The following is a 19604-nucleotide window of genomic DNA, read 5'->3' as shown; positions in this document are numbered from 1 at the left end:
TGGTGCCCAGAGTGACAAGACCAAGTCAAAGTCAAGTGGGACATGAGCAATGTAGGTGGGTCTGTGGGGCACGCATGCCCCCCCATACACACTCATATTCACACCCACACAATCAGTGATCACACACATAGTAATTGTATGCACCCCCTCATGCAGTGATCACAGGCATAGAGAGTGATCTCACACACGCACACACACTGATCTCTCTCTCACACACACACAGTGATCACACTGTGATTATTTGCACACATCCACGCAGTGATCACATGCACACATGAACACACACACACACGCAGTGATCTCTCTCTCACACACACACACAGTGATCACACACACACACTGATCTCTTTCTCACACACACAAGCACAGTGATCACACACACACTGATATCTCTCTCTCACACACACACATGCACACACACTGATCTCTCTTTCTCTCTCTCACACACACAGTGATCACACACTGATCTCTCTCTCACACTCACACACACGCGCATCCCCCTGTGCTCAGCCCCCTGCTAGCCGGGGCGGGGGCCGCCCGCCCCATCGCTGCTCCGCGCGGCTCGCGGGGCGCTCGGTCCCCAGCACCGGGCAGGGCCGGTCCCCGCCCCGCCGCAGCCGCCCTGCGCGGGGAGCCGCTGGCCCGGGCAGCCCCGCTCGGCGGCCGCGCAGCGCAGCGCGGGGAGGGGAGCCCGAGAGGCTGCGGCGCGCAGAGGGCGGCGCACGGGGGCGGCGCAGGCAGCCGGGGTCTGAGCAGCGCCCGCGGCCCCGCCGACTTCAGCACCCGGGACAGAGCCGCGCAGGGGCCGGCGCAGCCGCTTCAGCACCGGGGACAGCGGCCGCTTCCCGCCGGTCTGCGGCCCGGGCCGCCCCGCTCCAGCCCGCAGCCGGGTCCCCGCCGCCCCGCCCGGCCCGGGGCCATGTCCCGCCGCCACGGGAGGATGCAGCCGCCGTCCGCCCCCCTGGCTTCGCTCCTGAGCCTCTGCCTGCTCGGGCTCCTGCGAAGTAAGTGCCCGCCGGGCCCCTGCGAGCCCCGGCCCCGGGGTGGGGGGCCGGGCCGGGCGGTGCAGCCCTGGGCCGGCCTGGCCCCGTTTGTGCCCGGGCTGGCGCAGGGTGACCGGAGAGCAAGTGGGGGAAAGCGGTAGACTTTTCGCGGGGGGGGGAGCGTTGTGTATATAAGACAAAGCCCCTAATAACAGCCCCAGCCCAGCCCGGCGGGTACAACGGGCCCCTTGGGGCTCCCACTCACCAGGGGCTGGGGCTGACAGGGCCTTTCCTTCTCTGCGTGCCCCCAAAGGCGGGAGCTGACCTGCCCCCACCAGGCCGGGCGAAGGGGGCCAGGGCTGAGAGCGCCTTGGCCTTGGCCTCTCCGCCTGCTTGGGTTGTCCACGTCCGGTTTGTCTACTGGGTTAGTCCCAGCTCCGCTGCCCCAGTGCGGGGTGGGCGCGTGTCCCCAGCGGGTGTAAGGGGCCATCGCTCCATGGATCTCCCCGGGGGCTCAGATCTGTGCACCCCTGAACTGCTGGTCTTGGTTAGCTGCCTGCCTGTTGCTAAAGAGAATGGCGGCCCATGAGTGGACTTGAATTTTCCAAATCCCCTCAGTCCGGAAGAATTGATTGCCAGGGAATGTTTCCAGTTCTAGAGTGTGTGTGTCTAGCGGGTGCACACCCAGGCCCACAGATACACACACCCCAGACACACTCGCCCCGGGCAATGTTCTGGGCCTCCGACTCCAAGCAGCAGCAGGCCGCCTCTGTTCAGTTAGGCGTGAGATCATATTAATTTCTAGAGGAACAAGGGAGATTAGAAAAAGTCAGATCTCCCTTATTAGCCAGGCACTTTCAAAGCCCCCCTCCCCCCCCTTCAGCTAGAAACAGTGCTCGGATCCCACAGCACTGGCTGCGAGACAGACAGACGGAGGCGGGGTGCATGGAGATTTGCGAGAGAGACAGACAGTGTTTGGGCCTATGCACTGGGCCAGACGCAGACTCCAGCTGTAGTCCTCGCAGTGCAGGGTGGTGCTTAGCCCCAGACATGTCCCGCCAGCTCCTTGCCCCAGCTTTTCCGCACCACGCTGGCTGCTCCACGTGATTTATTGCCCTGACTCCCATTAGTCGCAGAGCCTGGACACCCCGGCGTTGACAGCGGGGTTTTGTGTCAACAGCTGTAACACATCGCAGGCGTCCAGCTGTCAGGCCACACAGAGAGACAAAGCTACTGACAAGCCCTGCCGGGCCCAGGCTGCCGGGGAACTCTCCCATACGGTGCCAACTTCAAATTCAGTCATTTCCCAACCTGAGTCATCCCTGGCTGCCTTGTGCTCCAGCAGAGCCGGAGGTTTGGTTACGCTCCCAGAGGCGGTTATATCTAAACACGCTCTCTGGCTGTACATCAATTGTGTGTGCACGCGTGCATCTTTACTATCTGTCCAGACTCCCCAAAGGTGGCCAACACCCAGCACTCCCCCGCTGTGACCAAAGCAGCTGCTGGATGCTGAGCAGCTCTGGAAATCTGAGCCCCAGGTGTCTGGGGGTAGGTGCGTACACACACAGGCATGCAGTTGTAATTGAACGGCCAGAAACATAAAACTGAGAAAATAAATTTTCACGGTGCATATATAGCCTGTGGAACTCCTTGCCACAAGATATAACCAAGCCTGACTGTTTAGCAGGATTGCACACTAAGTTGGATGATGACAGCAGCTGCCATTACATTAGACAGGATAAAAATACTCCGGAAGGGCCCTAAATTCTTTTGCATGAGCCACATGCTCACTGACGGGGGGCAGGGAAAACGTACTTCGCCTTTGGGAAATTCTCCCCCACCCCGGGGGGGGGGGCGTCTCTTGCACATTGGGACTCAGCACTGTGGCTGTCTGGTGAGTGAGCTAGGCTGGTTGGGGATGGCAATTCCTAGGTGTCTTGCGTGGCCGGACGAAGCCCATCAGAGTGACAAGCCACTTCCTTCCACCCCAGGCCTGCTCACCCTGGTTCCCAGGGCTGGGGGCTCCTTGCTCCATTGCTGGAGGCTGGATTCTTGCCTGGCTCAGTGGGTCTGATCCAAAGTCCACTGCAGTCCATGAAAAGGCCCCCAGTGGCTTCCGGGTGCTTTAGCGTAGTGCTGGTCGAAGAGCACAGACTGGTGCTACAAACAGCTCCGTCCGATACAGGGCCCCGGGAGCTGCTGAGTTGTTACCCCTCAGCCTGCTGGGGGCTCCTTCCCCCTCGGGAAAGTGGAGCTCTCCTGGGTGTGCGAGGGTTAATACGTTTCCAGGCGCTGCACCGGCCGGCAGTGCTAAGTAGAACGGTTCTCCGAGAAGCAGCTGCACTTGCAGCTTGTTTCTGGAGTGAGACGACGGATGTAGCATCGACCTTCACCACACCCCACCTCTGCGAAACCTGAGGTCCTCCAGCATCACAGCCAAAAGGGTCTCCAAGAACATGACAACCCACTAAAATGCGGCTGTGTCTGGGGCAGAAAGCAGCAGCCAACTAGCACCACAGTGCAGAGGGGAGGGGACATTCGGTCTGAGGCCGCGGCTGCAAACTGTCTGCTTACAGAAGTCTGCTGCAGGGACCAGAGCAGATCTGGGGGTTAAGTTCTCACGCAATACGCAGTAGAGCGGAAGGGACACAATTTGCCTGGGAGGCATGAAGCGCTGCGAGGCAGCTGGGCCAGGGTCTGCAGCTGGGACTCTGGAGTGATTCGATAGTTCACACCTTGGACATTCAGAACAGGCCGTGCAGGGAGATTCTCCCCGCTCTGAGCTGCAGCTGACACAGACTAAGGGGATGCCAAGCCCTTTCTTAACCAATGGAAACTTTAGCTTCGCTGCAGCCGGCAGTGTCCAGGAGCCCTGGGGACCTGGCGACCCCCGAAGCAGCCTGGAGATGCCCCTGGCTGAGATACATCCAGTCTCACACTGGGCCCTTCCTGCTGGGCCCTGGACCATGGCAGCCCAGGAGCAGAACCCTTCTGCTCTGCCCTTTTCCTCCTCAAACCCACATTTGCTTCTCAAGCAATTTGCAGGCTGACCACAGCAAGGGCAGGATTGAGCAATATCGACCTCATCCCTGCTGAACTCCACCGGCAAGGCCCGCCCGGCTCTGCTGAGCTTTTCTGTTTCTTCCTTGGATCAATAGGAGCTTTTGGGGAAGTTTATCACCTGGTGTTTGACACTTGGGACCAAGGCCTTGGCTCGGGGAGGAGCTCCCAGATGCACTCGGGAGAGAGGGGGGCTAGGAAAAGTGGCCCCTCGCTGCTGGAGAGGGCAAAGCTCAGCGGGCATTCATTCTGCACCTGCTGCTTCCCTCTGTGAGCCCCATCCCGCAGCCCTGGCTCACACCGCCCGCTTTGGTGGGACCAGCTGGGTCGCAGGATTGGGCCCTTCGTGTGACACAACACGGCCCCATGCAGGAGAGGCCAACTCATTCAGGAAGGGCCCAGCTGAGATGCTGGGGATGGGGGGCAGGGCTCCCTTGTCCCCCAGGTCCCACTGTCCCTCATTTACTCTCTCTTCTGCCCCAGCTGGCAACACTTGGGGGGCGGGGTGCTGGAACAGGGGCAGGCCCTCAGGCAGCCCCTGGGTGTTTGGCTGTATCCACTTAGCCTCTCACAGTCTCACACCCCTTCCCGGGGTTACCTTCCCCCGCTCAGCCTGGGGCGTGGGTGTCTCCGGCAGCGTCTCCTCCTCGGCAGGCCTGCCCCTGTTACTCTGAGTCCTAGGTAGGGCAGCCTTTCTCCTGTAGCACGGCCCCATCCCTGTGAAACTTTCCCCGTTCAGCTCCTCCAGGCTCCGCAAGCCGCAAGCCAGGTGTGCCTCGTTAGCACACGCAGGCCAAGAGGAGCTCGTTAGCCTCCTCCCTCCCAGCGTGAGGGCTGGTCCCTTCCCAGATGCCCAGATTCCCTCCTTCCCCTCCACTGCCCGGATCCATCCCCCTCACTCCCCGGGTGGCCTCGCTGGCTGGCAGGGCATTAGCTAGGGCCAGGCAGGCCAGAGCCTCCCAGATGAAGCCTGAGGGCTTAATTCTCAGTGTCCCTGTCCCTGTGCAGGGGGGCAGGGCAGGGCGGCAGGTGGCTTTAGGCCCCTGGCATAAGTAAGAGCAGCCTCAAGGCTCTTCTGCTCGGCTTCCCCTATGGGCCCTTGGAAGCAGCGAATACCCAGAGTGCAGTGCGCTCAGCAAAGCCCCGATCCACCCCTCTGCTAGGGGCCTGGCTGGGGAGGTGCAGAGCCCCACATGGGGGAGTGTGATTCTGAGGGGGGCATTTCCACCCACTTTATGATTTGGAGCCAGTGCCCCCTACAGGGGAAAGGCCCCATGGCCCAGTCCCGGTCCTCAGCCTCTCACGGACCACCCCCTTGTGCACATATTCCCGAGCTCTGGTCAGAGCTGGCAGGGAAAACGGGTCTGAGGAATGCAGCTTGTTTCTGTGCCCCTCCACACGTCTCTGTCTGGAAAATGCATTTTTGGGGCTGGCATTGTTCCTGGATTGATATTTCAGAGCTCTCGGTAGCAAGCCCTTGCTGCGCTTTGTGGCCTGCCTGAGCCCTGGCCCAGAGACACGGTTACACGGTCAGGAAACGTTTCTTGTGTCCTGGCTTCAGAGCGGAGCATGATGGATAGTTAGCGAGCGGAGTGGGGGGCAGCTGAGCAGAGACTTACGAAGGCTTGGACCAGGGGTGTCAGCTGGAAGGGGAGAGGCCATGTGGTTCACTGGCCTAGCCCACTAAACTGACACTCAGGCGACACCGGTTCCAGGCCTGGCTCCGTTGGGCAAGTCACTTACTAGCTCTGTGCCTCAGTTTCCCCACCTATAAAATGATACTGGCCTCCTGTGCCAAGTGCTTTGAGAGCTACATGTGGGGCAGCCATTCCCTCCAGCACCAAGCGCCCAGCCCCAACCAGAGCTGCATCCCTCCCTGCCACTGCTCCTCTCCTGGGCCCAGGAGCTCGCCCGGCTCCCCCTACTGAGCTGCCCATGTCCTCTGGGGGCAGGAGGGGCGGAGGCGTCTCTAGTGCAGCGGGTGAGGCAGCAGGGACTGGGTGGGGTGGATTGACCTGGGGACGTGGCAGGGGAGTTTACTGGGACTGTCTGATCGGGGATGAGATAGCACTGGACAAAGGCTGGAGGAGGAGCTGGGGGGAGGCTGGGTGAGTCGGCTGGAGGGAGTTTTGGTTGTTGGAGTGGGCTGGGGAAGAGGAGAGAGCCCCAGAGCTGGGGTCTAAGCTCTCTACCCCCCAGAAGGGCCTGACTAAGGGGTCCTGTTGATGCCTGCAAGCTCTGGTCTGGACTGTGTTCCCGTCGTCTCTAATAAACCTTCTGTTCTACTGGCTGGCTGAGTCACGGTGAATTGCAGGAAGTGGGGATGCAAGGCCCTGACCTCCCCAATCTCCGTGACATCTGCAGCCCTGCGCTCACCCTGGAGTGAGCTCTGTGCTTGGCGGGCCCCGGGCCAGCTGCCCCCGTGGCTGAGAGGGGTCATTTTGAAACTCGGCAGCCACTGTAGCCTTTGCAGCCTGGCAGGGAGGCAGTAGGGATCCAGCTGCAGCAGCAGCTGGGGCAGATCCTGGTGGGGTGGGGCAGGCTGGAAGGGCGGGAGGCTGATTGACACTGTCAAGCAGCGAGTCTGGAGCGAGGGGGGGCGGGGGATGCAGAGCGACCGGCACCAAGGGAGGGCAGCGCTGGGCCCCGGGCTGGGCCAGCCCCCTGCTCTGCCTCCCTCTCTCCCTCCCTGGCTGGGCTGCTGAGATCAGCCCCCTCAGCCCCACGTGGGGCAGGATGGAGCCACTGCTGACGCTGATGGGGGGGTGCAGGCTGGGCCCCTTCAGCTATTGAGCCCCGTCCCCCGGGCTCTCCCCTCACGCCTGCCGGGGCTCCCGGAGCCGGCGACATGGCTGGGCTCCTGCAGCACGGGGGGAGTGACCGGGGGGGGGGGCACATGGATGGATGGATGGACACACTCCTGCACCAGGCCAGGGAGGTGTCCAGGGTTGCAGAGCAGCCGGCCCTGGACACGGGAACAAGGGAATGAAACCCACAGGCCCAGGGAAGGCGGGAGGGTGAAGCTGGCATGGGGCTGAGCACAGGACACCCTCCGGACCAGAGCCAGCACCTGGACCAAGCACCCCTGCAGCCGGGCCCTCCCCTGCAGGCACTCACCCCCCCCGCCCGCTCCCCTCCCCCGGCAGCCCCCAGACCCCACTCGCTGAGGCTCAGAACTGGTGGGGGGGGAGGCCTCCTCCCTGCCTGGCGCCCAGCCTTGAGCTTCTGCACTCACTGGGCCAAATCCCCCAGGGCGTAACCCTGCTCCGGGCTGGGTTTGGCTCCTGGGCGATTAGTGATGAGGACGGAGCCGGCTGCGTGGGCTGGCTACAAAGGCGGCGCGTGATGGGGGCCAAAGGGCCGGCGAGCACAGCGCTATCAGCCATGCCCAGGAGGAGAGAAGATGAGACGGCGCCCGAGAATCCTCCGCAGGCCCTGACCCCGCGGGCGAGACTCATTACAGGGCCTTTGAAGCGGCCTGTCAGTCACCAGCGCCTTCATCCCCAAGGACGGGCGGGCGCCGAGCGCCGCCGGGGACACCCCCCCCCGAGAAGCCAGGGCTGCGGCTTGGCGCGCACAGCGGGTTGGGGGCTGATGGGGCGGGGTCTGTGTACACATGGGGGAGGGCATTCCCAGCCAGGGGGCTCTGAGCACAGGGCGCTGGGGGTATGTGGGACCGGAGGGGGCAAAGTTGGGGGGCTGTATAATAAGCCCCATTTCTTGCTCTCTGTCTAGGTCTGCTTCCTCTCTGTCTGTCTTAGCTGCAGGACCCGCTACTGCAGTTGTATTAATGGGTCACATTTCTAACTCCCCTTTCATCCCAAACTGCTTTACAGACTGATAGCGGGAACTGGTCACCCAGCACCCAGCACTGAGCTGCAGCTGCCTCTGGGGTGGGGCGCCCGGGCTAGTTATACAGGGATCCCTCGCCCGGCACCGAGATGCAGCTGCCTCTGGGCTGGGGCATGGGGGCTGTTTCACAGCCACACAGCAACGCTGCCAAGAGTTTTACAGGAAGTGGCAAATCCTGTATCTAACGGAGCCTGTTGGGGCAGTTTAGGGAGGGCGAAGGGCACACCCCTCACTGAGATTTGGCCGGGACACCAGTGTTCACACCCTGCCACTCACTGAAAAACCGCTCAGACTGTTGGACCCCTCCACGCCCGGCCCTCCCTGACAGGGGCTGGTGATGAGGGGGCTGTGCCCCAAGACGGGCTAAAGGGCCCCCAGAGCTGGAACGAACCCTCCACGGGAACAGCCTGCTGCTCCTCCCCCCCGGCCAGAGCTTCTGCGCACAGCACAGGGAGGAGGATGTATGGTGGGGGTCAGGGAGAGGCGGGGGACTTGGGGGTAGGAATTGCGGGGTGCTGGGGGGCCGGTTCCAAGCTCTCTGCTCGGCCGCTTTCTGCAGCTTTGTTTAGAGCTTTGCAGGCCACACTTTGTCCAGCACAGAGGGGGCGGGGTGGGGCAGACAGGTATCACCTCTTCACCCCCATTTAGCAACCAGACCCCTGGAAAGGCCACTCAGCCCCCTCCTTCCTTCCAGGGGGTTGAGCCCCAGGGGCATGGTTAGCCGAGAGGGGCCAGCATAACCCCCTCCCTCCTGGCACCGGTGGGGCTAGCGAAGCTGCCCAGGGAGGTTCCCCCCCCCACACGTCGGCCCACCCTGGTCAGGGCACCTGGGCATGGGCCTCTGCACCAAAGGGGGCACTGAGCCAGTGCCCAGCCCCAGCCCCACCCTTAGCGTGCAGTGACCCAGGCTCAGGGCCCGGGTACAAGGCCATTGTAAATACTGAGAGGACGGGCGGCTGGCCTTGTCCCTGCCCCAGCCATGCCAGGGTCCATAGCGTGCGGCTGCCAGGCTCGCCGTGGTCCCTGCCCTCCCCCCGCAGCCCTCGGGGGCTGCCCCATGGCTGGTGCATCCGGCAGGCTCAGCGGTGCGGGTCATGCTCCTGGCTGATGAACGGTTTCAGGTCAGTGTTATTGTCCGGCCTGCCCGTCGGTCTGGGCTCTTCCTGCCAGGGGCCCAAGTGCCGTGCCCAGCACTCGGCTAGGGTCCCGCCCCTCGGGGCAGCGGGGGTAAGGCCGCCGCACTCGGACTGAGCTGGGATCCCCCGCCGTGCTGGGCTGGGCGAGCCGTGCGCTAGGCCCCCCGGGGCACCCGAAGGAGCCCTTCTCGGAGCTGGTGGCTGGCATTCCAGCAGCCGCTGCCTAGCTGCCGTCTCCCACCAGCTGACCCTTCTCCAGACACTGCAGCTGGGATCCCCACCCCCCGGGCCACAGCTGGGACCTGGGGAGGGAGGAATATTTGGGGACAGACCAGCGGCTCAGCTCCCATGGCAGGACCCGGCCAGTGGGGGGCTGCGGGCCAGGCCAGGCTGGAAGGGGTGCTGGGTGGGGACAAGGAGGCTGGGTACTAGGGGTCTCACCCCTTTATCCCCCCTGGCCCTCAGGAAGCCTGGGCACCGACACAGAGGAGCGGCTGGTCGAGCATCTCCTGGACCCATCCCGCTACAACAAGCTGATCCGCCCGGCCACCAACGGCTCGGAGCTGGTGACGGTGCAGCTCATGGTGTCGCTGGCCCAGCTCATCAGTGTGGTGAGTTTGCTGGGTCTGCAGCACAGTGTGGGCCCTGGGCAGAGACTGGGCGCTGGAGGGGTGGAGGCACTGGGCATGGGGGGGGGAGGGGGCTGGGCACAAGGGGCTTCCTGGGCTGTGCTGAGCGTCCGTCTCTCACGCCAGTCACAGGCCGCAAACACCCCCGTCCAGGCACCTGCGTGTGCAGACCCACCACCCGGGGACACCCCCGTGCGCAGGGAGACGCTGGCTCGCTGTGCACACTCCTGCATGTGCCCGGGGGGCGGGGGGGGGACACACACACTCCCCTGCGTCCGGCCCAGCGCTGCGGCTGGAGCACCCCTCGTCCCAATCCCCTCCCGGCGCTCCCCGCCCAGCCCGCTGCACCGGGGGCCGTGGCTGAGCTGCCCGCGCGCGGGGGGTGCGGTTTGACCTCTCCGAGCTCTCTCCCCTGGCTGCCCCAGCCCTGCCCCCTGCCCCCACGCCGTGCTGAGGCCTGGGCCTGGCTCCCTGCTGCTCCCGACCCTGCTAACGGCGCCCCGGTTCTGTTTGCAGCACGAGCGGGAGCAGATCATGACGACCAACGTGTGGCTGACACAGGTGAGACGCCTGCCGTGGGGCCCAGCAGAGCCGGGCAGGGTGGGGGTCACCCCTTCCCCCTGGACAGCTCACTCTGCCCCCACCACGCTGCATCCCCCCATGCCCTCCCCCCAGCCTCCTGCCTGCTCCAGGAACGAAGCGGGGGAGGGTCCCGACCCGACGCCAAGCAGGGCTCTCCCCAGCCAGCACCCTGGCCCCTGGGGGGTGGGGTGCAGGCACTCGGGTGGAGGGAGCCCCAGCCTGGGGCCAGTTGGGCGGCAGGGGCAGGGCCAGGCAGCTGGGGGGCAGGGGCAGGGGCAGGGCCGGGCTGGGCTGGTTGGGCAGCAGGGGCAGTTGGGGGGCCGGGGTGGGGCCAGGCCGGTGCTGAGGTTGTGCTGTGCTCTCCGCAGGAGTGGGAGGATTACCGCCTCACCTGGAAGCCAGGGGACTTCGACAACATGCGGAAGGTGCGCCTGCCCTCCAAGCACATCTGGCTGCCGGATGTCGTCCTCTACAACAAGTAGGTGCCACCCCCGGGTCCCACCCCCCAGCGGCTCCAGACTCTATCCCAGCCTCTGGGCCCACTTGCTTTGGCTGAGGGTTCTGCCCAGGGCGGACTTGGCCCGATTTGTGGGGGAGCCTCAGGGGTGGGACACGGGTCCCCTGTGGGAAGAGGCAGCATCTTGTTCCCCCGCTTCCAGCCGTCCCAGATCTCAGGAGCTCCACCCAGGCCCACAGAGGAGCTGTAGCTGCCCCCCAGGAGCTGGGAACGCAGTTGGGTGTTTCCCACCTCTCCCCCCAGGTCCCGGTGGCTGTTGCCTGGGGAGACGGAGCCTGGCTCCGCTGGGCAGGACAGTCCTGGTGGGGCGTGAGATCCCTGCTGCCTCATGGCCCTTCTCCTGCTCCCCAGTGCCGATGGGATGTACGAGGTCTCCTTCTACTCCAACGCGGTGGTCTCCTACGATGGCAGCATCTTCTGGCTGCCCCCGGCCATCTACAAGAGCGCCTGCAAAATCGAGGTCAAGCACTTCCCCTTCGACCAGCAGAACTGCACCATGAAGTTCCGCTCGTGGACCTACGACCGGACGGAGATCGACCTGGTGCTGAAGAGCGATGTGGCCAGCCTGGACGACTTCACGCCTAGCGGCGAGTGGGACATCATCGCTCTGCCGGGGCGGCGGAACGAGAACCCCGACGACTCCACCTACGTGGACATCACCTATGACTTCATCATCCGCCGCAAACCGCTCTTCTACACCATCAACCTCATCATCCCCTGCATCCTCATCACCTCGCTGGCCATCCTGGTCTTCTACCTGCCCTCCGACTGCGGCGAGAAGATGACGCTCTGCATCTCCGTGCTGCTGGCCCTCACTGTCTTCCTGCTGCTCATCTCCAAGATCGTGCCACCCACCTCGCTGGACGTGCCGCTGGTGGGCAAGTACCTGATGTTCACCATGGTGCTGGTGACCTTCTCCATCGTCACCAGCGTGTGTGTGCTCAATGTGCACCACCGCTCGCCCACCACACACACCATGCCGCCCTGGGTCAAGGTGGTCTTCCTGGACAAGCTGCCCACCGTCCTCTTCATGAAGCAGCCGCGCCAGAACTGTGCCCGCCAGCGGCTGCGCCAGCCCCGGCAGAACCAGGAGCGGGCCAGCAGCAGCTGCTGCCTGCGGGAGAGCGCCCGCTCCTGCACCTGCTTCGCCAACCAGGCCACCATCAAGAAGCTCGGCGTGGGGGCCGGCCGGCAGGTCACCGAGGCGGCTGACAGCGCCAACGGCTACCGGGAGCGGCAGGGGCAGGCCCCGGCGCCCAGCCAGAGGTGCTGCTGCGGGGTGGAGGAGGCGGTGGATGGGGTGCGCTTCATCGCAGACCACATGAGGAGTGAGGACGACGACCAGAGCGTGAGTCGGGGGAGCTGGCGGAGCAGAGAGGGAAGGGGGGGCGTGTATGTGTAAGGGGGAATGGACACATCTGTGTACGAGGCTGTACAGGCGAACAAGCACCCGTGGAAGGCTGCTGTGATTGTGTGCCAGCTGGTGTGTATACATGTACAAAAGCACACGTGTCCCTGGCACTGCCCGCCCCAACCCTGTGCATGTTGCTTTCTTTTCCTGGCCCCGCTGCTCTGGAGCTGCTGGTCAGGGCCTCTGCGCCGTGAAGTGATACCTGGGTACGCATGTGGCCACACAGGGTGGGCTCAGGCCTGGGCACGGAGCAGTCCTGCCCCAGATGAGCTGGGCTCCCCCTGCCCCCTTTGCTGCCAAGCCTCGGGCAGAGACAGGGTGGCAAACCCGCCTGCTCAGAGCAGGTCTCTGCACCGACCTCTCCCCAGCTGTGATGGGCAAAGTTCATCCCTGGAGTCAGTCAGGGTCCCCCAGGGAGGTGGTGAAAGCGCTGCACCCCCTGCGCATCACGGTACAACAGCCTCCTTTGACTCCCGCGACCGTGGGGTGGACCCTGGGCCCTGGGGTACAGCCCCCTCAGGCCCAGCTCCTGAGTAACTGCAGGGGAGACCCCCCAACTTCCACCCCTCTGTGTCAACCATAGTTCACCTAAATGTTTGCACAGGAGCACTGCCAAATTCCCACCAGCCCTGCAGGGACAAGAAGCGAGGTGCGCCCATGCCCCGTTACCCTGCTGTGCTGTGCTTGGAGGCCTGGAGGGAGGCGACCCGCGCAGGGCGCAGCTTTAGTGCCAATGGGGCGGCAGGCAGAGCTTCGCTCTCCTCCAAGCCCGGCCTGCAGGGCTGGCGGGAAAGAGCCGGCCCTGAGCTCTCAAAGCAAATGGCAAGGTCCAAAATCAATATCCTCCTTCTGCTCCGCTGGGTCCCTGTGTCGAAGGCCCATGAAATATTCATGGGAGATGCAGGCAGGGGAGGGGGCAGGGAAGCTGGCTGTCTCTCCTTTGCAGAGGGGGAGCCGGAGCCAGCTGGTGGGGGATTTCTGCCAACACACAGAGGGTGGGGGGCTTCTGAAATGCAAATGTGCAAAGTGCCAGGGTAACCCTGCGGCTGGATTCCAGCAGGCCCAGCCCCCCGGCCCCCCTCCCTTCTTCCTGGCCCTTGCCAGACCATCAGCACCTGCCCCAGTGAGTCACTCCCACACGCAGCTGGAAGGGGTCAGGCCCCGCTTTAGGAGTTGCTATAGTAACCAGAACGGTCTCATTTGAGAGCAGCCCAGCCCGGGTCAGGACTTGGGCAGCACCATGAGGCTGCAGGTTTTGGATGAGGGGTGCGTGGGAGGGCGGGACAGATCCGGGGAGGGAGGCAGCCGCTGCTCTAGGCCCAGCTCAGGGGGGCACCGGCCCACGTCACACCACGGTGCCTAGTCTGAGATTCTGGGATTTGGGGGAGACGCAGGTGGGCCTGGCCTGGCAGGGGAGCTCTAGGCACCTGCGGCTTTGCAATGGGAGGTGGGATTGAGGCACCTCGGGGGAGACGCGTGTACGAGGGTAGCCCGGGGCGCGTGCGCTGCAGGTGGGGAGCGTGGGGCGTTGGCAGAGCGGGGGGGTAGGGGTGCCAGTGCAGCCCTTGCTGTGTAGCCCATGGGTTGAGTTCCACGTCCCTGGAACGATCCCGACTTTACAGAGGGGAACCAAGAGGCCTCACCAGGGGAAGTCACTTCCCAGAAGTTACATGGCAGGTCCAGGGCAGAGGTGGCACTGTCCAGAGCTACACAGTGCCAGAGCCAGGCCTAGAGCTGAGGCCACCTGCTCCTGCCACTTGGCTGCATTCCCCCTGCCTGGGCCTGGTTCGCCGTTAGCACCGAATCCAGCCCTAGGGAGGAAGCTGCTGGTCCCAGGGCCCGGGGGGGGAGCGAAGGTGAAGGCTGCTTACCAGCCTCCTCTTGTGCCTACCTCCAGGACAGGCTGATTTTCGGGTCTTGCCACGATCTCTTGGCAGCAGGATTCATTTGCTCCCTGCCTGCCCCTCTCCTGAGCTGTGCTAAGGCCCCATCTGTCGCGTCTCAGCCAGGCTCCCTGCGAGGCCAGGGACAGAAATGAGAGCACGATTCAGGCATGAAATTGCTCCCTCCCAGACCCATAGCAAGAGGGGAAAGCGGCACCGAACCGGTGTGCCTGCCAGGCCTCAGTGCTGCTGTACGGGCAGGGGCGAGACAGCAGCTGATGCAGCCTGCACGGAGCGGGAGGGAGCCGCTTTCAGATCCGCCTGTGGGGCAGCCCCGAACCCCCACCAGATGGAGAGGTGCCCAGAGACCACGATGATGGGGGCACCAGAAAGGCCCTGGATCCACGGGCTGCCGTGCGAGCTTCCTGAGAGAGGAGTGGGCGATCGCTGCACGAAGCCCGGGGCAGGCAGACACAGCAGGGAGAGCATAGAGCCCTGGGGGCCATTCCCCGCTCTCCTGCCCACCGCTCCCTGCCGAAAGTGGAATCACTTCCCATGGGCAGGGCAGTGACACAGACAAAGGGCTCACTGGGTCCCATTTCACTCCTCCCAGGTGTTCTGACGCCCAGGTCCACATGCTGGCCTGGTCCCACTCCCGGCCTGGGCTTCGTGGGAGCAATTCTGTGACAGCACCTGCCAGGTGCTCCCAGAGCGAGTCTCTCCCTGTCTCGTTTAACCTGTTCCTGGCCGTGCAGGGCTGCCCTCTGTGCCCACTCCTGGGGGCGGGGTGGGGGGGGTCTGTCCCAAGGTCTCTGGGTTGAGAACCCATCTGTGGCCCTAGGCCTGCCGGGCAGAGTCTGAGGCCATCACTGCACCAGCTGGCTCGGAAGCAGAAGTGACAAGCCAGCCGGGGGCAGCAGGCCTGGCCCTGGTGCTGGGCTCGTGGGCCCAAGTGGGTTGAGGGGGAAGGAGGTTTGGCAGGAGCGACGGTGGAGGCTGGACTGGCGCCCTGTAACCGCCCTGTCCTTGAGTCTCTCCCTTTGCTGGGACTGAAGCTCCTTAGCCATGCACAGCTTGGCCACGGCCCCATTTCCTCGCCCCACCTAGGTTCAGTGTGTGGGGCGGGGTGGCCGTGCCCCGGATTCTGAACGCGCCGTCTCCTTCCAGGTGAGCGAGGACTGGAAGTACGTGGCCATGGTGATCGACCGCCTCTTCCTGTGGATCTTCGTCTTCGTCTGCGTCTTCGGGACCATCGGCATGTTCCTCCAGCCGCTCTTCCAGAACTACGCCACCAACTCCCTGCTGCAGCTCAACCACGGCCCGCCCAGCTCCAAATAGGGCTGGGGGAAGGCAGGCAGCCCTGCCCCGTGCGTGCGGAGCCATCGCCCCCGGGAACCTTCGCAGCCACATGGCAAAGACAGCGGCCTGGTGCACGTGGCTGGAGCACGCCGGCCTGGGGGGTTCCCTGGGGCTGGGCCCGGGGCAGTCTCGGGATGAGGGTCTCAGGGCCTTGCTACTGTTTTCAGTGCTGCCTCCGCCCAAGGGCAGCCTGGCTCCCGCTGCTGGGGCGGCTCCACGTCTGCCCCATTGAGAGCAAAGCCCCAGGAGCTGACGGAGGAGACCGGCCATGAGCTGGGCGCAGCTCTCGACCCAGACCCAGGCAGGGCGCAGCTCGAGGTACCCCAGCCCTTCCTGGGAGGCATGGGACTACTCCAGCAATTGCACTGGGGGGGTCAAGGAGGGCTCCCCTCCCCCCAGAGATTAGTGAGGCCAAACGGTCCCCACAGTAACGAGGCATGAGTGGAGCAGGGTGGTTGATCTCTGCCGTGAAGCCTGCTGCCAGGGTGGCTCGGTGCCATCCAGTCGCACGCACCAGGGGCAGGGCCCGCAGGGGGCGCTCTAGCTCAGCACGGCAGGGCCCAGGCACCACCTGGGGGTGAACGGGGCCCAGGCTGCAGTGAACTGTATCCCTGTAAGCTGGGGGGGGGGGGGGGGAGCGTGCTACCATGGGCGGCCTCAGACATCAGCTGCTGTTTCCAGCGTCACCGCAGTCCAATAAATAATCACATGGACTCCGGGCGGGGGTGGGGGGGTGAGATTTGTTTAAAACCTGATTTAATTTGACCCCCCTTTATTTCTAAGCCCGTCTCCAGCGCAGGGGAGCGGCAGGGCACAAAGAAGGGCTGCAGTTCTCCAGGTGTGCTGGGAACTTTAACGCAGCGGGGGAAGGGGAGATCTGACCCCCTTAAAGGCAAAGACACGGGACAGTGTGGACGCAGGAGCGATCCCCGCAGGGACAGGCCGCCCTGGGGCTGAGCAGGCCCCCCCTCTTCTTGTTCCAGCTGAAACACTCAGTTGGGGGCAGAACTGTGGGTCAGGCTGGAGCGAGAGCTCAGCGGGTTGCTGGGACCAGGGATCACCAAGAGGAGCAGCAGCATCTCTTTCTCGTTGCCATTTACATGCTGTTCAAGCCGAGCCAGAGCGCACGCGGGGGCACTGCCCCGGCCCTGGCCTGGAGAGGTCTCGTGCCACTGCAGATCACGATCAGGCTGCACCAGGCTGCGGCGTCAGTGCCGGTGGAAGATGTCGGTGAAACGTGGGCGCGAACGTGCAGCAGAGCGGGATTCCACCAGCGTCACAGACGGTGTTAAAGTGCATCGTGCGGGCTTAGTGCTGCGAGGCAGCGCACTGGGCAAAGGGGCACCAGTTTAGCTGATGGCACTGGGACCTCCATAGAGCCATCTCTCCATATTACAGCCACGAGCCAGCTGGATCGGGATCCTTGCAGAGACACCCAGGAGTCCCCCGTGGCCCATTGCTCTGCTCCTCCTCTTTTTAGTTTCCCTCTGCAAGACTCCAAGGGTGGCTCATCAGATCTCAGTATAACTGTCAGGCCGTGGGTGAAAGATCCCAGGGCCCGTTCCTTCTGACGGAGCCCTTGGCCATTCCCTCACGGGTTCCAGCTCTGCTGGGGGGCGAGAGGCAGCAGATACAGCCGCAGCTCGATTAGATCATTATAAATTGTGTCCAGGCCCCTGCCTGGTGCCCTGGAGCTGCTGAGGGTAGGAGTGGGGTGGAGGGAGATGGACAGTGCATGTGCAGAATGGAAACCCAAGGCCAGTGCCACGGTCCCTGGGCAGGCAAGAATTAGCCTCCCGGGTGGAAATTTTAAATCAAGCATCTCCTATAAACAGCGTGAATCCTCCTGGCTGCTTGGAAGGGCACCACGGAGCAGAGGGACAGGCTGAGCACATCATGCTGCTGCAAGTCTTGCTCTGTAAACAATCGCAGCCAGGAATTTCTCAGCTTTCCCCCCGGCAGGCATAAAGGGTCCCGAACTTCTGACTGCTGATAGATTGCCACTTACACTGCACCCAGCTTTGCCCCCCGGGGGAAGCGGGAGTACATTTTAGTGATATTTCAAATCAAAAGATGTTTGAGTACGAAGCGGCCACAACAGAAGAGCCCCCGCGGGCCGGAGAACGCCGTCCTGGCTGCTCAGCTGCCCACGGAGCGCTCAGGATCACTGTCCCACCTGCTGGACATCTTCCCCAGGCTCTGCTGCAGAGCGGCTCAGGGACAAGCCCTCTCCCCACTTTGCACGGTGGCAGAATCCAAAGTCCTGGAGACCAGTCGGAGCAGAGCTCTGCAATGCCTGGCTAGCGTTCGGGAGCGGGATGGCTCAGAGAGGGAATCCAGCCCAACCTTGCATGCAGCACCTTGGCCCACGCCTGGAGAGAAAAGGCAGCGGCCCTGGGCAGCCCGGTGGGATGCTGCCTCCATGTGCCCTAGGCTGTTTCAGTCCGACTGGATGCAGGAAGACAGCTCCCGTTCTCTGCCTACTCCCACCCCTTCGCTTTAAACAGCGGCTCAGTCACGCTTTTGGGTTCTGCTTCTAACTCCCCCCTCCCAGACACGGGAGGGGGCAGTAGCAGGCCTGTACTCACTGGGTACGTAACAGGGTCCCTTTATGGCGGGCAGGGTGAGCTCTGCTCGGGCACTGGCTGGCCGCTTTGAAGGAGTCTCTTTAGCCCCTTTCTGCCGTTGTTTTATTTTTTGCATCATGTTTTCACTGAGCCATTGACAAGTCCCCCTTTGCTTAGCTTTGAAGGCACCCGGTTTCCCAGTGGTTACAGTGGGACCCTGTGCAGCCACGAAGCGTAACCCTACCCTGGAGCAATAGCCAGGGGCCCTGCAGGCGCCTTCTGCTCCAGCTGGCTGCAGCCAGGAGCTCCAGCCTTGGCAGACTTTTGCTGTTTTCCTCGGTTTTCAAAATGGCCTAAGCGCCCATCACTGGCACTATACCTCGCAGGCCTGGTCCCCAGTGCCGTCTACTGCTCCGAGCAAAGCGAGAGCCAGCGGTGCTCCAGGAAGGGGCTGTACTGTTTTGACATGTAATAAAACTGCTCTTGGGCAGGACAGTCTCTGTCTGAAATAAGCTTGAGCGCAAATGTAACAGCAGCAGCCTGTGCTATGGGGCCCGCGCTGGGCAGATGCTGCCCTCCCAGCGCTCCCATGGCCCTCCCAGCCTCTCTCCAGTCGCCCTGTTAACCAGGAAGGTAAGTCACAGCCACGGCACCTCGTGGATACGTCCTTTGAGTGGAGCACATTAGCAGCACACCTGGACTTTGAACCCACAGGGCTGCAACTCACACAGTCAGAGCTGTCTGGCCAAGGGAGCTCCTTCAAGTCTAGCTGGGGGGCTGCCTGCCAAGGCTCCATGCCCCCAGGGCCCTGGGCTTGCCCACTCTGGCACTGCTCTGGGAGCTAGAGAATTACTCCCTCCTCACTGGGAGGGGGAAGCCCAACTCCTCAGCCAATCCCCAAGGCAGCCAGGCAAGTTTAGGGGCAGATTGTTAATGTGGAGGATGATTAGCCACTGGAACCAACTACCAAGGGGAGTGGTGGAGTCGATCTGCTGAGGGCTTCAGATCCAGCTTGACACGTGTTAGCCAGACACAAGTCACTGGGCGCAATACGGGAGCACTGGGGTGAAATTGCCTGGCCTGTGTCACCCAGGAGGTCAGACTGGATGATCTGATGGTCCCTTCTGGCCTTTAAATCTATGAATCGCCAACTGTCTCTCCTTTGAGGAGGCGGGGGGGGGGTTATTCCCTTGCTTCAGCACAGCTGGAGCTACGCAGGTAAGTGCCCAGGGATGGACAGAAGGGTGCCCCTAGCTCCAGTGATGGCAGAGCAAGCCTGGGGCCAGGGAAAGCATCACTTCAGAATTCACTCGAGAGCTTTGAGGGGGGGAGAGATTTAACCTGCCCCTGCAGAGCTGCTGCTCAGCACAGACCCCCCCGTCCGGGGGCAGAGCCCCACCTGGTTAGGAAATCAGTGCAGGACATGGTTCAGCCGTCAGCACTTTGTCCAGCTGACGATCAAATAACTCCATCGTTTCTCTTCTGAGCGACTCCATCTCCATGCTCGCTGCCATTTAAATTAACACCAGCTTTGGCCCTACTTTTCATCTCCCAGGAATTAAAACAACCCACAGAATGGAGCTGTCTAACAATACAGATTTTTTTTTTAATTTTTATGCGGAATG

At 63.0% G+C, this 19604-nt stretch overlaps 1 protein-coding gene across 2 annotated transcripts; it reads left to right on the top strand.

The window, feature by feature from the left end:
• Positions 1-940: 940 nt before the first annotated feature.
• CHRNB2 (cholinergic receptor nicotinic beta 2 subunit) lies at positions 941-19568 on the top strand. Of its 2 annotated transcripts, XR_012636202.1 has the most exons (7): positions 941-1004; positions 9497-9642; positions 10177-10221; positions 10611-10720; positions 11111-12107; positions 15221-15730; positions 16196-19568. XR_012636202.1 is itself a non-coding variant. In XM_074938746.1 (6 exons), exons 1-6 carry the CDS (start codon positions 941-943, stop codon positions 15389-15391), a joined length of 1533 nt encoding a protein of 510 aa, XP_074794847.1. In that variant the 3' UTR covers positions 15392-16011. The 2 variants fall into 2 exon arrangements, 1 of the variants encoding a protein (XP_074794847.1); XM_074938746.1 differs by lacking the exon at positions 16196-19568 and having other exon boundaries at positions 15221-16011.
• Positions 19569-19604: the final 36 nt, after the last annotated feature.

This window comes from Natator depressus, chromosome 24 (assembly GCF_965152275.1).
Source record: "Natator depressus isolate rNatDep1 chromosome 24, rNatDep2.hap1, whole genome shotgun sequence".
In the NCBI taxonomy this organism is placed as follows: Eukaryota; Metazoa; Chordata; order Testudines; family Cheloniidae; genus Natator; species Natator depressus.
The sequence above is the reverse complement of the archived record's forward strand: the minus strand, read 5'-3'. Positions and strand labels throughout refer to the sequence as shown.